The sequence below is a fragment of the Pongo abelii genome, chromosome 1, assembly GCF_028885655.2.
Source record: "Pongo abelii isolate AG06213 chromosome 1, NHGRI_mPonAbe1-v2.0_pri, whole genome shotgun sequence".
In the NCBI taxonomy this organism is placed as follows: domain Eukaryota; kingdom Metazoa; phylum Chordata; class Mammalia; order Primates; family Hominidae; genus Pongo; species Pongo abelii.
The window spans coordinates 232,319,388-232,338,058 of NC_071985.2; the positions used below are offsets into that span (position 1 = coordinate 232,319,388).

General features: G+C 49.0%; 1 protein-coding gene across 1 annotated transcript in view; it reads left to right on the forward strand.

The window, feature by feature from the left end:
- The window catches only part of GNB1 (G protein subunit beta 1), a gene marked incomplete at its 5' end in the record, with an annotated part of 107,946 nt that extends 90,677 nt beyond the window's left edge, over positions 1–17,269 (forward strand). The window contains 5 exon segments of the mRNA NM_001133192.1: positions 9,220–9,286; positions 11,938–12,139; positions 13,275–13,491; positions 15,127–15,242; positions 15,511–17,269. Of these exon segments, the coding sequence (NP_001126664.1) occupies positions 9,220–9,286; positions 11,938–12,139; positions 13,275–13,491; positions 15,127–15,233 (593 nt within the window). The 3' untranslated portion in view covers positions 15,234–15,242; positions 15,511–17,269.
- Between the last annotated feature and the right edge of the window lie 1,402 nt (positions 17,270–18,671).

An 18,671-nucleotide genomic window follows, 5' to 3' on the forward strand; every position in this document is an offset into this window, starting at 1 on the left:
TGGAGCTGATGGTCTGTCATGGTGGCCGCGCTGTGTGCACATGGGAATGATGTGTGTTTTTGTTGTATCTGGGCCTGATTTTCTACATACATGTTAATTAGAGCAAGATTTTTGGCATGTTCAAATCTTCTGTATCTTTCTATGAAATGCTCATGCAGGGCTGTTAAAATGATTATGGATTTTCTAATTTTCCTGTTAATTCTGTCAATATGTGCTTCAGATATCTTGAGCTCTTTTAGTAGATGCCTTTACTTTTATTGTCTCTTTGTGATTAATTGACCCTGTGACCCTGCTCTCATGATGAACTGTTCTTTCTCACTCATAATGCTCTTTGTTGGGAACCGCTGCTTTTTCTGACTAATATAGTCAGCCCTGCCTTCATGGGGGTCCTTTCAAGCTTAACTGTGTCTTTGAAAATAGTCTGTTATAGACCTCACATCATTGTTGGATCTTGGTTTTTTCTGCCCGCCTTTGGAATATGCTTTTGCACATTTATATTTCTTACTGTAGCTCTGCTACTTTGCCACCTTTTTGTCCCTTCATTTTTGTTTTTTGGTTGTTCCCTTCCTACCTTCCTTTGAGTTACTTGATTACAGGCATGAGCCACCACACCTAGCCTGGGTTACTTGGTTTTTTAAGAAATCTATTTTACTTTGTCTGGTAAACCATTTTGCCTGATGTCTTAGTGGTGTCTTTAGGGATTACATCCGCACTGTCTTGCAGACCTCTAGTTACCATGGTCCTAGTTGATAGGAAACGTAAGGAGCTCACAGCAACGCGGGCTGCTGTCTGCCCTTCCTCACTCTTGCGGTTTTCATATGCGTTACACCTGTGTGTGTTATTAGCTCCATGATGCATTGTCGTATTCTTTAAACATCCTTAGGAAATTAGGGGTCTTATAATGTGAATAAATATGAAAAGCATGAAATAGGCCAGGCATGGTTGGCTCACACCTGTAATCCCAGCACTTTGGGAGGCCGAGGCAAACAGATCACCTGAGGCCAGGAGTTTGAGATCAGCCTGGCCCACATGACGAAACCCTGTGTCTACTAAAAATACAAAAATTAGCCGAGCATGGTGGCATGTGCTTGTAGTCCCAGCTGCTCAGGAGGCTGAAGCAGGAGAATTACTTGAACCTGGGAAGCGGAGGTTGCAGTGAGCTGAGATCACTGCACTCCAGCCTGGGTGACAGAGTGAGACTCCGTCTCAAAGAGAAAAGAATGAAATAAATCTACTCTGCCCTCCAGAGAAAGCTTCCGTGTCCAGTGCCCTTCCCGCTCTCCTGCAAAGGCGCCTTCTGTGGGTGTCCTGTCGGCCGGGAGCCCTACCCGGAACAAGTCATGGTTAATGCAGGTCTCGGTTCTGGTGCTAGCAAAGCACTTAGTGTTCATTTCTCTAAGATTTATATTTTGCCTTTATTCTTGAAGGGTATTTTTGCTGGATATCTAGAATTATGGGTTGACTCTTTTTTTAATTTATTTTTCTTTTTTTTTTTTAGCAGTCTAAAGATTTGTTTTGGTTTTTAGCAGTTTGCACGTAGGTGCCTCGGTGTGATTTTCTTTGCATTTATTGCGCTTTGGCATCTTGAATCTGTAAATTTGTCTTTCACCAAATTTGGGAAGTTTTAGACCATGTCTTCAAATGCATCCTCTGTCCTTAGTCCCTGCCCCTCTGTGCTGCAATACACACGCATCTGTGCTGTCCCTGAGGCTCCGGGGGCTGGGGTTTGTTCATCACTTTCCCACTTCAGATTTGTTCCTTTTTGTTGTTGTTAGCACCGCTTACTTGCTTTTAACCTTTTTATTTCCATTCAAGTTCATGTACTTGTTACCTCTGATAAACTAAGGCTATCCAGCAGATTCTTTATGTCAGATATTCCTTCTGCAGTTGTAGAGTTTCTATTGCTTTTATTTAGAAATTTTTTATTTTCCTGCTGAGATTCCCTGTCCTTGTATAATAGCATGTTTTATTTTGCATCCACAAGGAGAGTTGAATAGCTGCCTTTAGAGTTCTTGTCTGCTGTTCCCACCATCTCATCTCGCTGAGGTTGGTCCTTGTGGATGTCTCCTCTGGATTCTGAGTGACATTTTTCTATTTTTTTAGTACATGTAGTAATTTCAAATTGTATTGTGGACATTGTAAGTGTCGTGTCATAGAGACTTTGTGTCCGGTTACATTCTCCAGAACTAACTGATGTTTAGTTTCGTTGTATCAGGCAGTCTGTCTCTGTCTGTCTTGTGTGGCAGCAGCAGAAACCTCTGTTCAGCTTTTCTGCGCTGGCTGGGCTGCATGCCTGTGCACTTCAGGTGTCGGATATCTGGTCAGCTGTGTGTGTAGTTTGGGACTCCCTTTCTGTGGCTTTCTTCTTTGTAGTTGTTATCCTTTCGCTTTCTGGCTGTGGTTGCCCAGTAATCTGTCTACTGGCTCTTGAAGACCTTGGCCACAGGTCTTGTGTGTGAGGCTGTAGCCTGGGGTTGTCACAGACAGTCCCCTCCTCAGGGAAAGCTCCTTAAGAACATACCATGCCCTGCCTTTCTTTTCTTCCAGGGGAGACTCCTCCAGTTTCTACCTGCTCTTGTTTTCATGCTTTCAGGTGTTTGGTTTTGTATTTTGTGCAGTGCTTATAGTTGTTTCTGTGAGAAGGTAATGCCTACAGATAGGAGCCCCTGGCCATCGCTGGGAGTCCAGCCAGGCAGCTCACACCAGCCCTGTAAACCACACAGCTCTGTCTGATGCAGCACCGTTTTTGGAAAGGTGTTCTCTATGTTCAGCAGTCCCTTCCCATGACCGTCAGAGTCTGTGCATCTGTTTCCATTGGTAATCAAAAGTTGCTGGGTTTAACACTGACTGTATTTGTCTTTGAAACCAAAGAAAGAAAAGCCAAAAATACTCAAGAAAATAAAAAAACTGGTATTAGTAGGAATATTTTAGAAATTTTATTTCCTTCATATTTCATGAAATTTTACTTCTAAGGAGTTGTGTTATTTAAAAAAAACACACACACATTTGGCCTCTTAAGAGTGTTTGTGAGTCTGGGTGACATAGAGAGACCCCGTCTCTACAAAAAATACAAAAACTAGCTGGATGTGGTGGCATGCACTTGTAGTCCCAGCTACTCGGGAGCCTGAGGCAGGAGAATCACTTGAACCCAGCAGGCAAGGTTGCAGTGAGCTGAGATCGCACCACTACACTCCAGCCTGGGCAATAAGAGCGAAACTCCGTCTCCAAAAAAAGCTTATTTCCAGCCCTCTGATCTAGTCTCAAATTTTTATCAAAGCAGATCCCTAAGGGCCAATGCAGGGAGACTCAACGCTTGCTCTTAGAGCTTTGTTCTTTGCATACCTCTTGGGCAGTGGAGACACGGCGGCCCTTGCCTGGATCATTCTGATCAAGATGGCTACAGATACATAAGCATTGATCAGAAGTCCAGCCTAAGGCCTTCATGATACAGTGTACACAGCTGTCAGTGACAGAGCCCACTGTGGTGGCCAAAACTTGGCATTTTTAGGCACGTTGTCTTCATATAGTGAGAAGCAGAACATTTTCTATATTCATGAAAATAGTGGATTTTTTTCTGATAGGCCTCACAAGCTTGGACACAGAAGGGGATATATGTTGTCTCCCCGTAAACCCTGCTTCAGGAGCCACAACAGGGCAGCTGGTGACTGGGATGCCTGCTTGAGGCTCACTGTTGTCAGCCCCAGCATCTCAGCTGCACTGGTGGGCCTCACAGCCTCACACCATCATGGAGGCACTCGTGGTGCCCGGGCACTCCTCTGTGCACCCCTCTGAGACTCACTTTCACATCTTCAAGTTACTTCCTCATCTCTTTCATTTTCCTTCTTACTGAACTTGAAGAAAACACCTCTGCTCTCCAAGTGCACGCCTCGGTGCAGGGCTGGGCACCTTTCCCTCCAGGTCTAGGCTGAGCCTGTCCCTCGCCAGCACGGTCTTGTTTTTGCTCCTTGGAGCCGATCCTGGGGCGGCACAGGTGCTCCTGAAACCACCTGTCGGAGGAGGACTAGTGAGGGACTGGGCGTGGTCATGGCTGACTTTTTGGCATTTGCCCACCTGCCTTTCAGTGTGTCCTGTGCTCCTCCCTTGGGTGGGATCTCCTTGCCCTTGCTCCCAACAGGGATGTTCTCCAGGGTGCAGGCAGGAGAACTAAACCTTTCAAAGTGTGTTCATTGTAGAAATTTTGGAAAGGGGGCTGGGCGCGGTGGCTCATGCCTGTAATCCCAGCACTTTGGGAGGCTGAGGCAGGTGCATCACCTGATGTTAGGAATGCAAGACCAGCCTGCCAACATGGCAAAACCCCATCTCTACTAAAAATACAAAAATTAGCTGGATGTGGTGGCAGGTGCCTGTAGTCCCAGCTACATGGGAGGCTGAGGCAGGAGAAGTGCTGAACCGGGGAGGCGGAGGTTGCAGTGAGCAGAGATCGCGCCACTGCACTCCAGCCTGGGTGACAGAGCGAGACTCCATCTCAAAAAAAAAAAAAAGGAATTTTGGAAAGGAACTTTGAATCATCTTCTTTTATGTTGGGGGAACCTATAATTCCATCCAGAATTACAGTATTATACAATAGTTATGCAGTAGTATTATACAGTATTATATAACTATAGTATTATACTGTCGTTCTGTAACTCAGGAGCTGTAGAGAGTTTCATGGTGTGGTGCACTAATTTGTTCCTATTGTCAGACATTTAGGCAGTTCACAGTTTCCCACAATTTATTATAAACATTGCTGCAGCAAACACCATCCTTGTAGATGGATGGTTTCTCAAGCCCATCGTCCTGTCCTTGGGTAAGTTTCCTCACAGGGCTGCGTCTAGCCACGCTTGTGTGTCCTTCTTGGCTTTGCTGTCTTCAGGTCGGCAGCCATGCTGGGTAGAGCAGTGTGTGCACCCATGCTGTGCTCTTCCCGGAGCCTGGTGATCTGCTCCTTTCTAGACTCTGGACTCGCTCTATCCTTGAGGCACCTCTGCTGACACCACATGCCCAGGAGCCCGTCTTTCTCCTGCACTTCCATTGTCTGCCCTGCCTCTCTTCAAGCCATCCCCTCTCTCCTGGACTTTAACAGCCTTGTCCCTACAGCCGGTGGTCCCTATGAGACACAGGACAGCCCTTCACACCCACTGCCTATATGACCAGACCACTGCGAGGTCCCCAGGCCGCGTTTCAGCCTCTCCTTGAGGCACTTGGTGCCACCTTTGTGCCCTTGCACCTCCTCACTGGGTGCACACTTTTGTTCAGGGTCTGTTTTCCCTGCCCCTCTGCAGGCTTCCAGAGGGTGGCAGCACAGGCCCCCGCACCAGGGGAGGAGGGGCGTGTTTTCACCTGAAGTGTCCCCCCACACATACCCAGGGAATTTGTTCAAATTCAAAAATAACAGAAATAGTAACTGCCTCCATTTACTGAGAACTTCTTATGTGCACAGACAGCTCTGCTCCTCCCATCAGTTCCCCAGTTACATGGGGAGGCTGGGACTGTAAAAGAACTTACAGGAACTTTCACTGCTACTCAGCTGCCATGCTGACAGTGGAGCCCAGGTATTTCTGATTTCAGAGTCTGCAATCTTCACCACTCGTGGCCTCTTGGCCAGAAGGCCCTACGAGGCTTTCCTGGAAGAAGGGGTTAGGCCTGGTCTCTTTGCACAGACTGGGCCTCATGGAGTGTGCTTGCACCCTGGGCACTGCACCACCCATCCTGCTCTCCAGCCGCACTGGACACACCTCACCCCCCAACCTGAATATGCACAGACACCCCATCCTGCTCTCCAGGCCGCACTGGACATATCTCACCCCCCAACCTGAATATGCACAGACACCCCATCCTGCTCTCCAGCCACACTGGACACACCTCACCCCGCAACCTGAACATGCACAGACACCCCATCCTGCTCTCCAGGCCGCACTGGACATATCTCACCCCCTAACCTGAACATGCACAGACACCCCATCCTGCTCTCCAGCCACACTGGACACACCTCACCCCCCAACCTGAATATGCACAGACACCCCATCCTGCTCTCCAGGCCGCACTGGACATATCTCACCCCCCAACCTGAATATGCACAGACACCCCATCCTGCTCTCCAGCCACACTGGACACACCTCACCCCGCAACCTGAACATGCACAGACACCCCATCCTGCTCTCCAGGCCGCACTGGACATATCTCACCCCCTAACCTGAACATGCACAGACACCCCATCCTGCTCTCCAGCCACACTGGACACACCTCATCCCCCAACCTGAACATGCACAGACACCCCATCCTGCTCTCCAGGCCGCACTGGACATATCTCACCCCCCAACCTGAACATGCACAGACACCCCATCCTGCTCTCCAGGCCGCACTGGACATACCTCAACCCCCAACCTGAACATGCACAGACACTTAGAGTGGCCTCTGGTTGGGCAGAACCACCTAACATAATACATATCTTATAAGAAAAAGTTGAACATCTCATGTAAATTATTGGACACTCCTGAAAATGAAAACATAGAATAGTTGTATGGGTATTTGGAGCATGGTTTTCCTGTTAAATGCGTGTGTCTTTCAAACCATCATAAAGTCACAAAATTGTAAGTCGGGGACCACGTGTGGCTTATACATTTGGTCATTCCCCTTGTCCTTCATAGTTCCTGTCAGCTGATGCTTGTCCACATCATTTTATCAGCGCTTGAGAGCTGTGATTTTAGGGTTCAGTCTCTGGTTCTTGGAGTAAGAAGCTGATGGGTTCTGTGTAGCTTCACTATAGCCTGTACAGGGTGGGACAGAGAGGTCATCTTTGAGACCTATGAGGTCATGTTTTTTGTTTTTTTGAGGCAGAGTCTCACTCTGTTGCCCAGGCTGGAGTGCACCAGCATGAACTCGGCTCACTGCAACCTCTGCCACCTGGGTTCAAGCGATTCTCCTGCCTCAGCCTCTCGAGTAGCTGGGATTACAGACCCAGCGCCCACCACCACAGCAGGCTGATTTTTATATTTTTAGTAGAGACAGGGTTTCACCATGTTGGCCAGGCTGGTCTCAAACTCCTGACCTCAGCCTCCCAAAGTGCTGGGATTACAGTCGTGAGCCACCGCGTCCAGCCAAGGTCATGATTCTTTCATGCAGTAAACTTGGAGTGCCTCCGCCTGGTCCCCTGTGTGAGATGCAGGCTGTGCTGAGGTCTCCATGACTCTTCTTTCCTGCCCTTCTGTGCTCACATTCAAACAGTCTAAGTGCTACAAGGCTCGGTGGCATGGTCTGGATGGGCATCTGACAGGGTGGGGGTGCTTCCCTGAAGCAAGGGTGAGTGTGAACCAGGAAGCCAGTGGAGGAGGGCTCGGGTGGAGACCCCGGAGCACGACAGCGAGCTGCAGGGCACTACAGGGGGCGCCAGGTTTGCAGGGCTGTCCTCCTCTGAGCTGGACTTGGGTTCACCTTTGTGGTCTCTAGTGTCCCTGTGGTGCGGCCTCCAGGAAGTATTTGACCACACATGCTTTCATAGGCACGTAGTTAATATTTTGAGTTCTGTCATCTATGCATATTTTTCTTCTGTCAGAGCCAGTTTAATAATGTTTGTTGGCCAGGCATGGTGGCTCACGCCTGTAATCCTAGCACTTTGGGAAGCCAAGGCGGGTGGATCACAAGGTCAAGAGATCAAGACCATCCTGACCAACATGGTGAAACCCCATCTCTACTAAAAATACAAAAATTAGCTGTGTGTGGTGGCATCCACCTGTAGTCCCAGCTACTCGGGAGGCTGAGGCAGGAGAATCGCTTGACCTGGGAGGTGGAGGTTGCGGCGAGCCGAGATTGCATCACTGCACTCCAGCCTGGCAACAGCATGAGACTCCGTCTCAAAAAATAGTGATAATAATGTTTGTTAAATAAATGCTTTGTTTTCTCTGTAATCTTATACTTTCTACATTAAAACCCTCAGTGGGTTTCTTCTTTTTGTGCATTTTATTTTTGTTGTTTGCTGATTCACGCAGTGTCACATGACTCCCTGGGGTGTAGTTATGGGGAAGGCATTTCAGTAAACACTCAAATCTAAACAGGTGTCTCAAGAATCACCAGTGCCACTGGAACCCCTGAATCTTCAGATTAGGGCCAGTCTGTCACCAACCCTGGGCACACATTAACTGGTTTGTTGACCCTATGCTTTTAGTTCCACAGTAAATACCAGAACTGTGATCAATGTACAAAAGAAATAATGGTCAACAGAAGTCATTAACAACTTGAACTGCCGGGCTCAAATGATTCTCCTGCCTCACTCTCCCGAGTAGCTGATTACAGGTGCTCGCCATCATGCCTGACTAATTTTTGTATTTTTAGTAGAGACCAGTTCATGTGTGGATATTGCAGACTGATTTTTTGTGGTTGCTTTTCCTCATTTTGAAAGTTGTTTAGGACGGGGCATCTTGGTGTGTCCTGCTCTAGCCTCTGACACTTCCTTCCCAGTGGGAGTGGGTGGGAATACTCAGAGACACAGAATCGTGCCGACGTTGATGTGGGTGTCACAGCCACTGTCCCCAAGAAAACAAACCCACCCACACATATTCAGGAGCACCCCCGTGTCTGCAGTGTTGCTGCCGTGCCGCTTTCCTGTTGCCTTTGCTATCCCTTCCATGACCCGCGGGCCCAGCCGCCCCGACCCTGTGGCCTCTGTTTGGATCCTCCCTCCTCTCCTGGCTCCCATCTTGTGAGGTTCCTATTGTCCTCTTCCTTCCCCTAGCACTCCCTTTCCGATGTCCTCTTTCAGTGATTCTCATTCTCTGTCCCCGCTGGAGCGTGGGCTGTAGGAGAGCAGGAGGTGTCTGTTTTGTTAAGGCTGTGTTCCAGGTGTCTGGATGGTCCCCTTCCTGGGCACTGGAATCAGCTTCCCCTGAACGAGTAAATAGACGAGGGATCCCCAGCCTTTGATGTGTCAAACAGTAAAGCAGATGAAAGATGTGTGTGTTTCATGGGTGTGGTTTCTGCTCCTGCCCCCATCGTGGAGCTGTGGGTCTCCGTGGGACGTGCTGTCCTGCCTGGCCAGGCTCTCACCCTCACCAGCAGTGCGTGTGGACCTTCTGCTATATGCACAGATGGGAACAAAAGGTCACTAGCAGGGTGCTGGTCTTACCTTAGACATAGAGCTTCCGCGGCCAATGTGTTTCTCTATGTATGAGGCTGGATGCAAGGCCTGCTGGATTCAGCTCATCACTTAGGCCTGTTCTTTGCCAGGTTACCTGTCCTGCTGCCGATTCCTGGATGACAATCAGATCGTCACCAGCTCTGGAGACACCACATGGTACGTACCTGACCCGGGGCAGGCAGTGCCTTGAGAACCCCACAGCCCCTGGCACATTCCTCTGTGAACATGGAGGAAATAAGATTCTTGACATAATATTAGGCCATCTGTAATTTAAGTGGCCGTAAGATTTAAAACACATAGTAGCAATGTGTGAATTCATTATACTTTTTTTTTTTTTTGAGATGGAGTTTTGCTCTTGTCAGCCAGGCTGGAGTACAATGGCTCAATCTTGGCTCTGCGACCTCCGCCTGCCGGGTTCAAATGATTCTCCTGCCTCATCCTCCTGAGTAGCTGGGATTACAGGTGCCCGCCACCACGCCTGACTAATTTTTGTATTTTTAGTAGAGACCAGGTTTCACCACATTGGCCAGGCTGGTCCTGAACTCCTGACCTCAGGTGACCTGCCCACCTCGGCCTCCCAAAGTGCTGGGATTACAGGCATGAGCCTCCGTGCCCAGCCTCATTATACTCTAATAAATTTACAGAGTTTAATTTTCAGCAGCTAAGAACTAAAATATACATTTTTCTTTTCTTTTTTTTCTTTCTTTTTTTTTTTTCTTGAGACAGTCTCTCTCTGTCTCCAGGCTGGAGTGCAGTGGCGTGATCTCAGCTCATTGCAACCTCCGCCTCCCAGGTTCAAGTAATTCTCCCCTCTCAGCCTCCCGAGTAGCTGGGAACTACAGGTGCGCGCCACCACACCCAGCGAATTTTTGTATTTTCAGTAGAGACGGGATTTCACCACGTTGGCCAGGATGGTCTCTATCTGTTGACCTCGTGATCCGCCCGCGTCAGCCTCCGAAAGTGCTGGGATTATAGGCGTGAGCCACCATGCCTGGCTAACATAGATATTTTAACTACAACCAGGCTCAAAGTACCTGCTCTTCTTTTTTTTTTTCCCTCTATATATTTGTACCTCCTTAGGTGATGATAGGTGGGAGTACGGTGGGTTTTGATTGTCCCTTTCTGATAGCATCATGTCATTGTGAACAATGAGCACAGACTAAAAATAACAGACGTCACAATTCAAGTGATTCCATCAGACTTCATTTTTAGCGTTTTCACCTTACAGGTAAACGGAAGCCCACTTAAATGCTAGAATTTTTTCATTTGTGGCATCAAAGTACTAAATTTAATGTCCAGATAGTTATTTTATGAGAATCATTTTAGACTTCAGCTGGCCATGTGGGTTTTTCTGGTCTTCTGGGGCATGATTTGGTGGCAGGAGCTGTGCCCAGCCCAGGGCACAGACCCCTAGTCACGCAGTTGGTGGGGTTCACTGAGACATGGGCCCTTAACCAACTTGTCAGCAAAGCATCTGCGGTATTATAAGGTGTCCTCGTTGTATAAATTTCATAGATTTTACAAAAGTTTTGTCACCTAGATTGTCAATCTTGAGAAGACTTTATTTATTAGAAGATATTTTTAAAGTGCTTCTGTTCATTAATCATTTTTTTTCAGACTCTTTTACATATCTTGCTTCCCTTCTGCACCTCAGGCCCTAAAGAGGAGACTCCCTGTGCGGTGTCTGTTGAGACTGGCTGATTGGATTTGCATTGCCAGGCCCAGCCAGGCTTTCCTCTGAGGCTGACATGAACGGACAGTGCTCTCTGGTGTTGCCTTCCATGGGTCAAGGCACAGGAGAATAGTATGTTGGTGGGCGTGTGGCCCTCAGAGCTGTCCTTACACCTAAGCCAGGCTTCTGCTCTGTGCAGGGCTCTGTCAGCATCTCACCTTTTGACAGCTTGTTAGGCAGAAACATGATAGAATACCAGGTATGGCCGGGCGCGGTGGCTCACGCCTGTCATCCCAGCACTTTGGGAGGCCGAGGCGGGCGGATCACGAGGTCAGGAGATCGAGACCAGCCTGACCAACATGGAGAAACCCCGTCTCTACTAAAAATACAAAAAAAATTAGCCGGGCGTGGTGGCACATGCCTGTAATTCCAGCTACTGGAGAGGCTGAGGCAGGAGAATCGCTTGAACTCGGGAGATGGAGGTTGTGGTGAGCCAAGATCGCACCATTGCACTCCAGCCTGGGCAACAAGAGTGAAATTCGGTCTCAAAAAAAAAAAAAAGAATACCAGGTGTGATCACTGAGCACTCAGCTGCTCTCCTGTGTTTGTGATTCCAGGAAAGGGCAGGAGGACCTCGGAAATGCTGCGAGCCATTTGTTTACCTGGCACTGGCCTTCTCCTGCCTTTTCTAAGACCCTGTGGAGGGGAGGCCAAGGGAGGGCACGGAGGGAGCAGCCACAGATAGAGTCGCGTCCCCCTCCGCCATCCAGGGCCTCCACATAGCTTCCTGCCACCCCTTCCATGCCCATCCATGACCAAAGAGGGGGCACAGCCTCAGTGTTGCTGCTTGAAAAGTGCCCCCGGCTCCCTGTTTGCTGGCATTTGAGTTGAGGTGGCAATCCTGTCATTCTGAAGCCCAGGCCCTGTGCTCATTTCTGTATAATTTTGCTTACTTTGCTTTGTTTCCCTTCCAAAGTTGTATTACATTTAAATTTGTCTTTAAACAATTTACGTTTTTAAAGTAACAGTGCAGAGGCTCACTGTGGCCCTGGGTGGTTTGAAGGACAGACTGTCACATGACTAGCCACCCGAGAAGTTAAGGCTGATGTCCCCTTGTCATTCGCTCCTGCTCCAGTGCCCTGTGGGACATCGAGACCGGCCAGCAGACGACCACGTTTACCGGACACACTGGAGATGTCATGAGCCTTTCTCTTGCTCCTGACACCAGACTGTTCGTCTCTGGTGCTTGTGATGCTTCAGCCAAACTCTGGGATGTGCGAGAAGGCATGTGCCGGCAGACCTTCACCGGCCACGAGTCCGACATCAATGCCATTTGCGTGAGTCTGTGTGAAGGTGTGGGGTCGGGGCCTCTGCCGTCTCTGCTAGCTGTTCAGATTGCTAAATTTTAAACTTTTCTGGATTAGATGTTCTCCTTTCTGATCCTTATACAACCTCATCTACAGATGGGGATACAGAAAACTCCCAATGGGAAACTTCTCTGTGTTGACCGCTTGTCTCACAGATACTCACAGGGTGTCTGTTGTGTGCCAGTCCCTGTTCCCACCTCTGCAGCTGAGCAGTGGTTGGGATCCTGGAGGGGAAAGACAGTAACATAACTCAGGCCACGGTTACTGGTTACAGAGCCTTACCGGTCAGGGGCACAGCTAACCAGGGAACCTGCCCTCTTTAGCACGCGGATGGCTAGGCAGTGTTTCCAGCCCCTGGCCTTGTGAGGACACTAGAAGGACGTATCTGTTGGTTGGATAGAGCTCTGCTACAGTCCTGACCACTGCCTTGGTCAGCCCACTTCCCTCTTTCCTCCATGAGATTAGCCCTGATGGCTGGCAGCTACAGCAACATGCACACCTGTCAGTGATGACTGCTTTCTCACTATTCACAAAGAGTAGAATAAATTCTACTCCTTGGGGACAGTAATCACAGTGTCCAAGATCACAGTGTTTGTGTGTCTCCCCAGTGCAAATCCCCTCCCATCCCAGTCCCCTGTAGTTCCTGCCCCCTCCCCCCCCCCCTTTTTTTTTTTTTTTTGAGACAGAGTTTTGCTCTTGTTGCCCAGGCTGGAGTGCAATGGTGCAATCTTGGCTCACCACAACCTCCACCGCCTCCCGGTTTCAAGCAATTCTCCTGCCTCAGCCTCTCGAGTAGCTGGGATTACAGGCGCACGCCGCCATGCCCAGCTAATTTTGTATTTTTAGTAGAGACGGGGTTTCTCTATGTTGGTCAGGCTGGTCTCAAACTCCCAATCTCAGGTGATCCACCCGCGTCAGCCTCCCAAAGTGCTGGGATTATAGGCGTGAGCCACCGCACCCGGCCCATCCCTCTGTTCTTACCAGAGCACAGTCTTGCTGGTCTTTGCCTGCTGTGTTCTCTGCAGCCCTACCATTGAGCAATCCGTATTCCCAATGTTTCTTTCTGAGCGTTTACATGATGTCTTGATTTGCTTTCTCTTTCCAGTTCTTTCCAAATGGCAATGCATTTGCCACTGGCTCAGACGATGCCACCTGCAGGCTGTTTGACCTTCGTGCTGACCAGGAGCTCATGACTTACTCCCACGACAACATCATCTGCGGGATCACCTCTGTCTCCTTCTCCAAGAGCGGGCGCCTCCTCCTTGCTGGGTACGATGACTTCAACTGCAACGTCTGGGACGCACTCAAAGCCGACCGGGCAGGTATGTGGCCATGGGGCCTTTCTGTGTCTTCTGGACATTTACGTGGTATCTTTAGAGCAAACACAGAGTGGTTGCATAAGCTGCAGTGTTTTAATATCGGTGGGACTGTGGCATGGCATAGCAGGAGTGATAGTCGCAAACTGATGGCCCAGCTCTGACTCTCCAGGCAAGTGGACTCCGAGGAGTACCAGCAGATCTTCCCACATGCGTGGGGGAGGGCTCTGGGGAGGGTCAGTGGGCAGGGGAGGGTCAGCTGTGCAGGCTCCAGGGCCCAGCCCCATGCTTTCCCCTCTGAACTTTGCTTCAGGGGGAGGAGTTCCATGCAGGGACACCTCTGGGTGCCGTTACAATTAACATGTCAAAGGCAAGCGTGTTATTGCCAGGTGTATGAAAACACTAGATGTACAGAAGATGAGGCTTCCTTACTAAAAATGGTCATTTGGGCATTTGAATTTGAGAACTGTTGACACTAACAGACTTAAATTCATTTGTCTCAGTACCTGGGAGGACAGAAGAAGGGAGCATGGCTCCAGGTCTTGGCCCTTACCGGGGCTTCCTGCTTCCGGATGGGTTCCGCTCCCATCTCCTGGTTAAACACCCTTCTTTTTCTCCCCAGCCTGGGGGGACCAAAGTGGAGCCGTTTCCAGCCAAGTCTCACAGTCACAGTGCTGTTGAAGGGCGGTGGAAGCCAGCCCAGGCCTTGGCAGAGCACACACCGGCCCCTGTGCTCAGCTGTGTGGTGGCTGCAGGAGGTGGAGGAGGGTGGCTGAAATGGGCCTTCAGATCTCCCTGGGAGGAAGTGGAGCTTCTGGCTGGTGATGATCCAAGCCAAGGTTATTGGGAGTGTTGACAGAAGGCTCCGCTCACGACGTGACAGTGCCAGTGACAGTGCCAGTGGTCTCAGCCACCATCGCTACTCCTGTGTTCTGTACCTTGTGCTGGGCTCTAGGGATCACAGACAAAGGAAAAACGGCTCATGCCTCTAAGCTCCTGTGTTACAGATTGCTTTGAGATTGGGGTGGTTTTGATTTTTTTTTTTTTTTTTTTTGAGATGGAGTCTCGCTCTGTCGCCCAGGCTGGAGAGCACTGGCACGATCTTGGCTCACTGCAAGCTCCGCCTCCCGGGTTCCAGTGATTCTCGTACCCCAGCCTCCTGAGTAGCTGGGACTACGGCCCGCACCACAACGCCCTGCTAGTTTTTGTATTTTTAGTAGAAACGGGGTTCACCATATTGGCCAGGCTGGTCTCAAAGTCCTGACCTCATGATCTGCCTGCCTCGGCCTTCCAAAGTGCTGGGATTACAGGCCTAAGCCACTGCGCCTGATGATGGTTTTGATTTTTTTGATAGTGGCCTTTGCTTCTTTTTTTAAGTTTTATAAGTGAGTGCTGAGAAGTCAATGCCAGGGGCTCTGGATTTATTGATTGCGTGTGTGTGCGTGCCTTTGAATTTTAACAAGGCTGGCCATATGCTGCAGTTTAATTCCCCACGTGGATGCAACTTTCCCTCCCTTCCTGGCCGTGGGAGACTCTGGGTCTTGTCCCGTGAGAGACGCACCATCCGCCCTCATCACATGGCACACAGGTGAGATCGATGCCTCTGGGCTTTGGTGTGATTCTGCTGTTGTTTGCTCCCAGGTGTCTTGGCTGGGCATGACAACCGCGTCAGCTGCCTGGGTGTGACTGACGATGGCATGGCTGTGGCGACAGGGTCCTGGGATAGCTTCCTCAAGATCTGGAACTAACGCCAGTAGGTAATGCAGCAGCCCAAATGCCCTTCTCTGAGGAGAACTGTGCGTGTTTCTCATAGAATGTGTGAAGTTGTCATTAACGGTTTCTAGATAAATGTTGATGTAGCATTGATTTGGAATTGTGTTGTGGGAAACGTTTACAGAAAGCTGAAGTCACGTGCTCTCAGCTGCAGACACTCATGCAGTGATGGGAAGAGCAGTGACCTGACTCTGCGTCTGCACTTAGATTCTCTGCCTCTTTTCACATTTCTTTAAACTCTGTTTAAAACAGCATGTGGATGCCATGGAGACTGGAAGACCATTCCAACTTGGACGCGTTACCATGAGAGCATATCCTATTCAACCGTACTAACGTGGACACCCTACACCTCCCCTCAGAACTTCAAAAGGGCAAGATCTTTTTTCCTTCACTTATTGCTGAAACCAAGAGCACAATTCCCATTAAGAGAAGGATCTCTGTGCTGTAAACTAAAACAAATTGTGCATTCCTTCCGGGGCCATCGTCTTTGTTTTCTTTTTTGTCTTGAATGAATTTTAAAAGGAAATATATAATAAAAATGTTAACCAGAAGGTAAACTTGAGTGTAATTGTCAGACAGACACACCTTTCCACTAGTTTATTTGAATTTTAGACCAGTGACCTTGTTTTGTGGCATTCACGCAAAACACACTGAGGGCTTTGTTCATCTGGTCATCATGTCCAAATTTCAGTCATGTTTGTAGCAAGATTTTGGAAGCATTCATATTTCCTTTTTAAAATGTATTCCTTTGTGTTCAACAGTTAATCAAAACCAGAGAGTCTAGGGCAGCCTCTCTGACGTTGTCAATGATGTAAATTCAGTCCCTGGTTTTTAATTTTCTGTCTAGTGTCACAGATCATTGTTGCACACAAACGTGGCATAGAAAAGAACATGTTCAGAAGCCATGGGGCCAAGCACACGCGGGGACGGTCTCAAATGCGTGATCAGAGAATCCTTCACCTTTGCTGAAAAGTGAGCTCAGATCCAGCACCATGTTCCTCCTGACCCATCCTGTCTATCTTCTCAGTTGAGTTTTTAATCTCACTTTGGGTTTCCTTGTGAAGTTGGAGGGAAGTTTATAATAGCCTAACACTACCCCACCCCCAACTAGGAGGAACCTCTGTTTTCAAGAGAGATGCCTGTCCTGTGCTTGGATAGTCAGTCAATTATTTGTGTATGAAACAATGTACAAATCAATGTTTTGAAAATAATGATCTCAGACTTTCTAAGTTAAATTTTAAAAATTTTGATTGTTTGCCATATTGGGTGGGTTTACTCTTAGAATCGCATGCTGTAGAAATGCTCAAAAGTGCATATAGGACTCAGTCCTTAGGTGTTCTTTTTCTTTTAAGAAATAACCTCTTACAGTTGTAACCATTGCGGCTCTGTCCACTTCTCGTTGCTGCTCTGTGGCACATATCGGAAGCAGTACAGCGCGCGGCTCTACACGCTTGGGTAGCGGGATAAGTCACTGTTTTCTTTATTTCTTTAAAAAAAAAAAAAAGTTCTGTTGCAAACGACTGCTGTTGGATTCTGAGGGTAGGGAGGGAGAGGGAGTGAAGAGCCTGCCCTCCTATATGGATTCTTCAGGGCCCTCCACATCTGAGGTGGCTCATTCTCATCACACACAGATTGTCCTGGTGTTCATTTCAAGGCCAGTGTTCAGCAGCAGCGTTTGGAAAGCAGGTTCTGTGGGACCCCCCCCCGCCCCGCCCCCCGCACTCCTTCATAGCAGCAGTAGTGGCTTCTCCATCCTGTTTTCTGCAACATTCTATACAAAACTGTGCTGTGACCTTGCGGTAGGCCTGGATCTGGCAAAGAGAATACAAATGAAACCCCTTCTTTCTCTTTCCGTCCAACAACTCTGTAGAGCTCTCTGCACCCTCACCCCTTTCCACCTTTTGTATTTAATTTTAAAGTCAGTGTACTGCAAGGAAGCTGGATGCAAGATAGATACTATATTAAACTGTACTGTTATTTAAGATGTAATAAAGCAGTTTGACATGAGGGACTTTGGTGTGGTGATTATTTACGGGTCCACTTCCAGTTTGCGACGCGCCCGCTTCCCTAGGCTGTCCCTTTTGCTGTGAGGTCTGACGGGTCTGCTCATGCCAGACGGTGCCGTGGCTGCCACCACGTCACAGAAGCCACGAGTGGCGCATTGGCTCCTTGGAGGGGTTCCTGGGAAGCTCCACCTCACAGGCCAGCAGAGCAGGGAGGCCCACCTGCCATCCCCCAGACCCCTCCCCAGGCATAGGCCTTGCCCACAGCACCATGGGAGTCTCCACAGGCAGCTGCCTTGCCTTTCTCCTCTGCCGTTTCCCTCCCTTAGAATGTCTGAGGATGTTATTCCAGAGACTAGCTTTCCTTGGGACTGAACTGAGTGTTCCTCTTGGTCTGAATATAAAGAACTGCATCTAGTAAGAAAAAAATGAGCACTGGCCATGGCAGTGTGGAAAACCACGGCTGCATGTGTCCCAAATAGCCACTCCTAGGCTCCGGAACCATCCACTTCCCTGCTTTCCAAACTGGTGATTTTTTAACATCTTAAATCGGCAATACAAAATTAGCTGGGCATGGTGGCACATGCCTGTAATCCCAGCTACTCTGGAGGCTGAGGCAGGAGAATGGCATGAACCCGGGAAGCTGGAGTTTGCAGTGAGCCAAGATCGCACCACTGCACTCCAGCCTGGGTGAGAGAGCAAGACTCCCTCTCAAAAAAAAAAAAAAAAAAAGTAACTTTTTAATTCCCGTGGCTCCAGCAGCTGGAACTTTTTTTTTTTCCTTGAGGTGGAGTCTCGCTCTGTGGCCCAGGCTGGAGTGCAGTGGCGCTATCCAGCTCACTTCTGCCTTCTGGGTTCAAGTGATTCTCCTGCCTCAGCCTCCCAAGTAGCTGGGATTACAGGCGCGTACCACGACGCCCCACTAATTTTTTTTTTTTTTTTGAGACGGAGTTTCGCTCTTTTTTGCCCAGGCTGGAGTGCAATGGTGCGATCTCAGCTCACTGCAACCTCCGCTTCCCGGGTTCAAGCGATTCTCCTGCCTCAGCCTCCTAAGTAGCTGGGATTACAGGTGCCTGCTACCATGTCCAGCTAATTTTTTATATTTTTAGTAGAGACAGGGTTTCACCATGTTGGCCAGGATGGTATCGATCTCTTGACCTCGTGATCCACCCACCTCAGCTTCCCAAAGTGCTGAGATTACAGGTGTGAGCCACCGCGCCTGGCCTAGATGCCCGGCTAATTTTTTGTTTTTTTGTTGTTTGAGATGGAGTCTTGCTCTTGTCGCCCAGACTGGAGTGCAGTGGCACGATCTCGGCTCACTGCAAGCTCTGCCTCCTGGGTTCACGCCATTCTCTTGGCTCAGCCTCCCGAGTAGCTGGGTCTACAGGTGCCTGCCACCACACCCGGCTA